We start from the raw sequence: 10,284 nt of genomic DNA on the forward strand, positions 1-10,284 counted from the left end.
TTCCTTCCTTCCTTCCTTCCTTCCTTCCTTCCTTCCTTCCTTCCTTCAGCAGGGAAGGCAGGGCAATTGAAGTTAAGTGACTTGCCCAAAGTCACATGGTTAGTAAGTGTTAAGTGTCTGAGGCCAGATTTGAACTTGGGACCTCCTGACTCCAGGGCCAGTGCTCTGTTCACTGAGCTACCTAGTTGCCCCCGATACCATTTCTTTATTAGTCTTAGAAGGATTAGCAAAATGCTTTATTATTTTAGCATTGTAAACTAATTTATTTAATTTTTTGATTTTTTTTAAGGTATATGATGTTAATTTCACATCTAAAGTTTTTTATTTCTTTTATAGATTAATGTGTGAAACTGTGAGATATGAAAGACATGAAGCAAATGAAGTTTTGTACTAGTAAGTATTTCCTCCTTTTCTGTAATGTGTAATACAGTAAATTAAGTTTTTTTTCTTAAGGAAGTGTTTGTACCAACCTGCTAAATCAGCCTGTCTTATGTAAATATTAATGAAAACTGCCTTGATGCCTTCATGACATAAAATTGTGTGAAATTCTAGCTAGCATCTGTGATGAAGAAGTTGATTTTGACAGTCCTTTTGATTTAAATTACTAACTTCTATAACATGAGTCAATCTAAAAATTTTTTTTCAGATTAGGTAGTAATTTTATTTTAGTAATTCTATTATTATTTTATTAGTTCTGTTATTATTTAATCTTCAAGAAAGTAGTGACCATCCATTATACCTCTGCCCACTCAAAATCAAATGACAACAACAAAATCCTAATTTATTGCTACCGTAAGGGATATATGTGAATGATCCTTAGTTTTTTTCAGAGAAAATTTATTCACCACAGATCTCTTTGTGTATAGCCTTTTTTTATCTGTTTTCTTTGTTTGCATTTTATGCCAATAGGCTCCATGCCATATTTCTAACACTAGAATCATATTTTAAGTGAAAATCCATGTCAATGTATTTTAAAAATTGTCAAAAAATTGTGATTTCATCATTGTAGGTACTCCCTCTATTGTTGCAAATCTCAACTCATCCTTTCCTTTGTCAATAGTTTCCATAGTTCCTATGGCAACAAAACAAACACCCCTCCCCCAATGAAACACATCACCTGGTCACCAAACTTCAGGTGACAGGCCTGCATAAATGTAACAGTTTTTGGTCTGTAGTCCATGTTTGAGTCCTCCCTCACTTGGTAGAAACTTTTAGAACTTTTTGTCTATTTGAGTAGTGTTAAAGAAGTAAGGGGTCTCAAACTTCAGAATAAGCTTCAGTGAGATGGATATAAATGTGAGATTCATTAATGTACTCATTATTAATGTAAATTATTAATGTATTCATTAAAGTATTATGTACAAAGCAGTGTGATTTGCTAGCGTGCAAATAGTAGTATCAGACAGTCCCAGCTTTCCAGGAGCTCACATTCTAATGACGGAGAAAACAACGTGGAAGTTTTCAGTTGCAAGTCAGAAAAGTCCCATGCTCTTTAGGAAACAGCAGCAAAGTACATGTTAATGGCATTTTTTATATACACCATTTCCGCTGACAAAATAATTTTAGTTTCTGATATAGAACCGTTGGAGTGTTCTAAGGATTTTGGTGGCAAGGATTTTCTGAGTCCTCTGTAGTTGTGATTACAGCACCTGTAGGAGCAGTTTCTGGGCTGCATCTCCAGAGGGCTTGTTGTTTCTCAGGATGATGACAGGGTGCTGGTCTCAACTCTTGGAATTCCCACAGTTCTTGGGCTCAGGATCTTGGGGTGGCTCCATCAGGAACAAGATGCTGGTCAAGGTGGAGGGGGTAGTTTAAGTTGCTGGCACATGTTGCTTTCTGTCTCTTCCCCTGGGTTCCTTGTGTCTTCTGCCAGGCTGGCTTGCCGGCTCTGTTTGTGGCAGTCTGACGTTAGCTCCTTCTCCACAAAAGTTACTTCCTTTGATTTGAGAGGAAAAAAAATAGCCCTGGTATCAGGAAAACCTGAATTCAGATTTGGTCTCAGATACTTACTAGCTCTGTGACTCTGGGCAAGTCATTTCATCTCGGCCTCCCTCAATTTCCTCAACTTAAAAATGAGGATAATAATAGCATGTACCTCCCAGAGTTGTTGTGAGGATCAAATGAAATAGTATTTGTAAAGCACTTGGCAAATTTTAATGTGCTATAAAAATACTAGGTCTTTTTGTATTTTTTTCTGTTTTTGAAAATTTTTATTAGGAATTTAATAAATAAATGAATATTTCAACAAAGAAAAATGAAAAATAAATGAAATTGAATTTCTGTATTAGGCATTTTATTTTTAAGTCTATTAAATTTAACAAGATAGCAATAAAATTGTTCTATTATCTTCTGAACTGTTTTCTTTTGCCCTTTTTTCTTTTACATCTCTTTCTTTTTTGTTTGTACATTTCTATCTATCACTTGTTACTGACTCACCTTACCGTCCATTTCACAAATTTTCATAGTCAAGCAAAAAAATCAATGCATTGACCACAATGTTTGTCTCACTGACCTCCTCTGGCCCATCACCTCATTACCAAGCAGTTTTCTGAAGTCTTGACTTGAAAGTCACGGCTTTGAAAGGGCCAGAGTTAGGTACCATAGTTTGGTGTGAAGAGTCCTAGCTCTGGAGACTGAGGATCTGAGTTCAGCTCTTATAGCTGACATTTTTCATATTACTCTCTTTGTGATGTAGGCCAAGTCACTTAACCTAATTTTCCTACTATGCAAAATTAAGGAGTTGGATGCAAGATGACCTCTGAGCCTCCTTCCAGCTCTAGGCTTATGAACAAAACTCCTTCAAAATGTAATTCATACATATGTCTTGTAGTCAACTCATTAATCCACATTCACAGTATAGAACCCTACTTAGCATAATCCACAATTATTTATTACATTTTGGGGAAGGAATTTTGTATTTCTACTTGAATAAAGCTATTTCTATCAAATGAATATATTGAGGTGGCAGTTTCAAGTAAGTATCTGAGAATTTTTTTCTGATGACAGAGAGGTGCCTTAAGCTAGTTAGAAATTATATCAAAAAATTACTATGGTGTCTTCCTGAATTTGGTCCTGAGTATATTTTCCACAGAAAAAATGGTATGTGTGGAAGGATGGTAAACATCCTATTTCAGGGTTAACTTTTAAACTCTGGGATCCTTAATTAGTTATGATTCTGTTATTATCACTTTATGTGCTTACTGTTCTTAAAAGTGAAGACCAGTTGTCATAGGATCATTTTTCTAAAGTTGGAAAGGACTTCAGAAAACCATCTAGGCAACTCCCGTCTCCCATTTTAAAATTGAAAATACTGAGATCCAGGAAAGTGAACCAACTTGCCCAATGTCAGGTGAACAGATGGGACTTAGACGGAAGTCCATCCTTACTTTAGGGCCATTGTTTAATGATCCTTGAAACAGCTATAAACCTATAACAACTTAATGCCATTCTTGCTTTTGGCCTCTATTCATCATCTCATGGGGAAATGACTTGTTGGTTGTGGTGCTTCCTTCATTGAGTTTAACAGATAATGTGTCTGAAGAGTTACAACTTTTGTTATGGACTTGTAGATTTGGGATAATTCAGGTTTGGTGATTTTTTTTTTTTAAGCAATTGGGGTTAAGTAACTTGCCCAAGGTTACATGGCCAGTTATTTTGTGTGGGTGTTAAGTATCTGAGGCCGGAACCGATCCCGGGTCTTCGGGACCTCTTGACTCTGGGGCCAGCACTCTTACTCACTGTGCAACCTAGCCGCCCCTGGTTTTGTGATTTTTATAAGCCAAGATACAATCATTTTTAATGGAAATTTTTATAGATATAAATATAACTATAGTAGACCTTTTTAGAAGACTTTTTGGCTTTATGCTAATTTTATTTGATCAGAAACTGTATCACTGTTTTTATCATCCACATCTTGAGGATGAAATGAAATAATATTTTTAACTGGTAGAAACTTTAAATAATTGAAAAAGGAAATCCAAACATAGTGATATTAAAATGACATTGAACTTAATGCAGAAGAAGCATCAGTTAAGTCTTTGATTTTATACCCTAGAGGCATCTCATTGTGGACATGACAGCTGGGTTCACTTTTAGGTATCTGTTAATGGGCAATATCCTTACAAATTTCTTTCAACATGCAATTAATTATGGAGGTAAAAATATACTTTTTTTTAGGTCAGAAATTCAGATGATGAGTTTTTTGATGTGTATTCATCAACTGCATGCTCTTGTCTCCATCTATGCCAATTTTCCTCATCTGCTTTGATCTTCCAAAGGATCTCAACAGTAAAACAAAGCTAATGATTTTCTCCAAAATTTCATGCCAGCAAAGAAAATAGGTGTCTCTCTTTGAGCTCGCTTTAAAAGCCCGAGTTTCAGCCTGCACTGTTCTTGACTGATTTTCCCAAAAGATTTTCATTAGGTCTGTCAACATGAAAGTTAAAAATCATGTTATTTATCTGTTATGTAAAAATAGCAGAGAAAACCTGCCAGAAAGACATTTTTCTCTTCATTTTTCTGGATAATAAATCTTGTTTTTGATTCTTTTGCAGGTTGTCAATTTAACATGCATTGGAATGAAACTCAGTCAAATAGCATGGTTTAATCTTTTTCCCATCACATTTTATGAAAAACTGCCAGAGCACATTAGGACTGACGAAGAAAAAGATTTCTTTTGAAGTACTACTAAATACAACTTTATTCTCTAATATATTTATTGATAGCAGGCAATTATTAAAAAAAGAAGTTCCTCATTATACATTGGTGCTGCACTATATCATGACTTGACATAGTGTGCACTCTGTCCTATCCTGTTTAGATTTTTTCCAAGAGGGTTTACTTGCCTGATACTTGATACTTGCCTCCTTCAATATGAATTCACTTCTAATGTGGTCTTGGTGTGCCCCATAGAGATTTCCATTATAGGTCTGTCTGAGGAGTGAAAGATTTTTTTTTTCATTCTTCTGAGCTTGAAAGGAAAAAAAAGGAGCTCTTATTAAAAAAAACAACAACCATATAATCATTTTCAGTGTTAGTATGTGACTTCTATCTGATGCATTTAACAGACTCAGTCTTAGGAATAACTTTCAGCTCAGTGACCCTATTGAAGGGTAACTAATGTTAACAAGAAGGAGAATTCTTCTTAGAATAGCTTAATGTTGCCAGGAGATAACATTAAAATTTTAGATTCAAGGTCCACAACACAAATAAACAATAGAGAAAAGAAACAGAAACATATCATAAACTTAAATATTGAAACTTAAATAAAAAGAAAGAAAAAGCATGTTGTATGTATAGCAGAACATAGAAGATTCAAAATATGTAACAATAAATTTTCATTTCAAGAAAGCCTGTATAATAAACAGTACACATTGTGTTGAGAATTACCAGTCTTTTCTTTCCTTCCTTGCAAGTTTTCTTTTGTTCTCTGCTATGTACATTTTTACTTTGTTCTTTTTTCCCCCCAGAAGGCTACAATAAAGTTTAGATATGTTTCTCTATAGCTATAGATATATACATACATATATATGTATAATATATATAGACATATACTTTCACATACATTATCTACTACTGATCTTTGCTCTTATGTTTGTACATATCTCTTGTTTCCTATCCCTTCTACCTCCTCTATTTTACTTACCCACTATCTTGCCCTCCTATTGCTTGCGGACTCCCCTCCAAGGATCCTTCTCCTACCTTCCCATAAATCTAAAGTCCTTTCTGTATCCCTCTTTTACCTGTTCTCTCACCTTTCCTTCTAAAGATCCCTTCCTTGTCCTCTCCCCCTTTCCTGTGCCCCTACTATTTTATTTCTTCTGAATTTAGAAGATTCTATACTCATATATATAGTTCCATCTAAAACCCACTCCTGATGAAAATACGTTACCAGAACTTCCAGCCCTCCTCCCCCATCTAATTTTTCTGTATCAATTCTTTCTCTTGCACCTTATTTGTATAAAATAATTACAATTTTTAGCTGTTCCTAAATGGTTTCACTTTTTAAATTCATAGCTCAGTCAGGTTTTCCCCAGTGTTTCTTATGAGCTACCCAGTTGTTAATAAGAATCTTAAACATATTTTGCATTTTACGTATTTAAAAAGTAAAGAGTCTGTTCTTATGAATCCCTTATAATCATTCTTTGGTATGTGCCTTCTATTTCTCTTGATTCTTGTAGGTCAAATCTATTAAGTTTGGGATTTTTTTACAAAGTCTTGAAAGTCTGAGAGTTTATGAAATGTCCACTTTTTTTTTCATTCAGGATAATACTTAACTTTTCAGGGGGAGTCCCAGTTCTTTTGTTCTTTACTATGTTGTGTTCCAAGATCTGTGATCCTTTAATGTCTCTGCTACTAGGTCTTTTGTAAATCTAATTGTGGCACTATCTTATTTAAATTGTTTTAATCTTGATGGATATTTTATCCTTAAGCTGGGGGTTTTGGAATTTGACTATGACATTCCTATGAGTTTTCCTTATAGGATCTCTTTTTTCTATTTCTACTGTTCCCCTTTGTTCTAATGCTTCAGGACAATTTTCTTTGATTATTTATTGTATTATTGTATCAAGACTCTTCTTTTGATTGTAACTTTCAGTTAGTCTGATTATTTTTATATTTTCTCTTGATCTATTCTCTAAATCTGTTGCTTTTCTTATAAGATGTTTTACTTTCTCTTTTATTTTTTTTTTATCATTCACATTTTGTTTAATTCTTCATCTCTTATAATTTCACTGGTTTCACTTTGCCCAATTCTAATTTTCAAGGTGTCATTTCCTTCCTGAAGATTCTGGATCTCCTTTTCTAATTGGTTGACTTTCCTTTCAAACTCTTCTTGTTTTTCTTGGATTATTCTTATTTTCCTTTTTTTAGTTTTTTCTCCATCTCTGTCATATCTTTTTAACTATATTCTATGAATTCTTTTTGTGCAGGTGACCATTTGACATTACTTTTTGGGGGTTTCTTTACTTCAATATCCTCCTCTGAAGATGAACCCCGGTCATCTCTATTCCTATAATAGCTTTTTATAGTTGGATTCTTCCTCCTTTGCTTGTGCGTTTTTTGTGGTAATCACTTAATTTTTGTAATCACCTTCAGCCCTTGGAGATGGGAGATGGTGCCTCTTGTCCCAGATCTTCAGTTGTCCCCTCTAGCCTAGAACCAAAGCCAAACCTTCAACCTCCTGTAAGTGCCCACCGTCAGGGGCTGTCTGCCCCACTGCTTCTGCACTCACCTGGCATGTCCTGGTTCCTTCTCCCCTCTACTGTTCTTCATAGCACAGCTGAATCTGCCCTTCCTGGTAAGCAGAGGTTTCCTTGATCTTCCCAGGCTCAGACACCCAACATCCCTCACTATCGAGGGTAAAAGTTCCAGTGCCTGGGGCTGAGGCAGCCTCTCAAACCAACCAACCCCAGGACTTGCACCTCACTGTTCAAGAGGCTTGCTACTTGTTGCCAAAACGGAACCTCACCTGGAGGTATTTACTCCTCACAGGGACCAAACCTCATCCTGGGATTTTTCTTCTGATCTTTTGAAATTGTTCCAGGAAGACCTGGTTGTGCCCCTATTTTTATTTATTTCCACCCACACTTTGTTTGCCCTAAGGTGCTATTTTAACTCTTTTGGGGGGGGGGATACTGAGAGCTTGGAATTTTTTGACCTACTCTGCCAACTTCCCAGAATCCTCTCCCTCTAATTTCATAACATATATTGATCTTCAAAGTATCATGTAATTTGCTTCCTGCCCAATGTTGTTACTTATTGTTCTTCTACATATGCCTTTTACTGCTCATCCTATTATTTTCTTCTTGGTTCTCTTGACTGTATTATGCTTGTTTCCACCTGCTATGTTCCCCAATTGGAATAATACTTATGTTTACTTATTCTCTTAAAATTGACAAAGCTCTTTGCTAAGCACAGCCCTATAGAGTAGGACAAGTAGTATTATTTTTATTTTATAGAAGAGGAAACTGAGGTTCACAGAGGTTAAGTATTTTGTCCAAAATCGTATAACTAGTAAATTTATGAAACAGGAATTCTGATAGGTTTTCTGACTCCATATCCAGTGTTCTGGTTACTAAGATTGGTCACATTTTCTTTCCATGTGTTGTGTCCTATCTTCTCCAGGAACCTTTACCTTCCAATTAGACTCTACCTAATTTACTTTTCTTTCCCCTTTCTTTCCTCCCATAGTATTATGTATTCCAGTTTTTTCACATAATTAGAAACCATTATCTTTTTAAAGTATTTCATGTTTCTAGGTTTTGTTTGTTTTTTACTGGAACATCCAGCTAGCTTGTGAATTTTTTGAGACCGGGGAAATTATCTTATTCTTAATTAACAGACAGAAAACAAGATTATTTACCTCCTATTCTGGAGAAATGGTAAAACCTCAAGCTTAGCTGATACTTCTTCTTCATTAAGTTCAGTAAAAGAGTACTGAATTGATTAGGAGTCAGAGGACCTGAATCCAAATCCCAATTCTACCTTTTTTGGGCAAGCTTCTTTAATTTATGGGTCTCTGTTTTCTTTTCTGTAAAATGATGGTGTTGAACTTGAGTTGGCACCCCGTGGTGTAATGGAAAGAGTCCAGGGTCTAGAATTTCAAATCCTGGCTTGAATCCTGCCTTTGACAGTTACTACTTGTATGACCTTGTATAATTCACTTAATTTCTTTATCCTCCATTTCCTCATCTATACATTGAAGGGTGTTGAGCTGGGTAGTATCTGAGCCTCTTTCAGCTTTACATCTTTGACCCTATAATCTTTGATGTTCCTTCCAGCTCTAAATATCTCATCCAGTGACTTCTTGAATTATGCAATGATGTCTGTTTTGCTAGTAAAAATAGAAAGATATTTCACCGAGTTTTAATAAATCATATAAATAATCATTGTCTCTATTTCCAAGGACAGAGAAGACAAATTTAGAAAATAGGTAAAAGTTTTTCATATCTAAGTCTTTTTCATGTCTCACTTGGGATCATCATACCAATTTTCAGGTAGACTTCCTAGGATGATAAAAATGAATTCTCCCTGTGCTTCCATTGTATCCTGTCAAAGTGGTTCAGCAGGGCATTTAATAATGCAGCAAGGAACTGCTGCAAATCTGTCCTGTTGATTTTCCCTCTACCTCCGTGAAGGTGTATTATACCTTATAGCCAGACAGTTGGCAAAGTTCTGTTGGGCTCCTGCCAGGTCTGCACTGCAGTAAATCAGGCCACCTTGTTTATGTCATTCACTGTGAAGCTATTTCTCCATGAGGGTTTTAGCCAATGTCGGCCAGTAGGACAAATAATTTCAAGGACTTGGCAGATAGTTCTTCATATGTAAACAGATACTGAATAAAGACTTCTTAACAAAGAGGAAAAAGTTTCATCGATAGTAGAAACATTTAGGAGTGAAATCTTAGATTCTGAGGATTTTTAGCTATTGGCATACTATCTCAGTGTTCACTAAGGAGAAAGCAGTTTGAGTATTTTAAAGTTTATGGATTTTGTTTAATTTACTTCTTTCATCTTCATCATTCCATTCATCAGTATGTATAGCAAATTGGTTTTGTCATAAGAATTCAAGTATTTTAGTAAGGAAAATAATAAGAAATGTTAAACGATTAGTTTTGCTACATAAATGTCATAACTGGTGGAATCTTCATGAAGTCATTTTGTGTCACTTATTAGTTTCACTCAACTCCCAAACTGAGATCTGTTAGAGAATATTTTTATTCTAAAAGTTGTATCTATCAGGGCTATGTTGTTGGCTTGCAAAGAAATACAGCAGAGCCTAGAATCCTCCCATTTGTGATGTGTATGTGAATAGCTCAGCTATATTCTTCTAGTATAATCTGCATTAACCTTTGGAAGTGATTAAAAAAAAAAAACAACAACACTTCTTTGTGGAAGTGTTTAGTGGTTACAGTTCATTCATTAGTTTTATAGAAGGAACACTAAAAAATTCCCCTCCATGTAGTCTAACCTTACTTGTTTGTTTGGGGATCTTCCCATCACATTTGCGCTTTTGTAATGGCTACATCTTTTTCCATTTCCTCCCCACTCTTACCTCCCTATCTCTGAAATATACTCCTTTTTGAAATCTCTGCCTCTTAAAATCCTTGGTTTTCTTTGTGATTCAGGTCAGATCTTACCTCTAGTCCTTTGCATGTTCTTCCAAGGACTAATATTTTGCTAGCCTGTATTTATTATGTACCATCTGGTTACACTTACACATACTTATACAACACAGTATAGATAGATAGATAGATAGATAGATAGATAGATAGATAGATAGATA

The 10,284-nt window shown here is 35.2% G+C and overlaps 1 protein-coding gene across 6 annotated transcripts in view; it reads left to right on the forward strand.

The window, feature by feature from the left end:
• RAPGEF2 (Rap guanine nucleotide exchange factor 2) overlaps positions 1–10,284 on the forward strand; it is a 340,634-nt gene that overhangs the window by 138,710 nt on the left and 191,640 nt on the right. For all 6 annotated transcript variants that reach the window (XM_069097396.1, XM_069097409.1, XM_069097405.1 and 3 more), the window contains exon 3: positions 337–393. In XM_069097396.1, coding sequence (XP_068953497.1) covers positions 337–393 — 57 coding nt within the window. The remainder of the gene's footprint in view (positions 1–336; positions 394–10,284) is intronic.

The sequence above is a fragment of the Petaurus breviceps genome, unplaced genomic scaffold (genome assembly GCF_028583685.1).
Source record: "Petaurus breviceps papuanus isolate PSGF00001 unplaced genomic scaffold, PetGlider_PUasm1.0 126, whole genome shotgun sequence".
Taxonomy (NCBI): domain Eukaryota; kingdom Metazoa; phylum Chordata; class Mammalia; order Diprotodontia; family Petauridae; genus Petaurus; species Petaurus breviceps.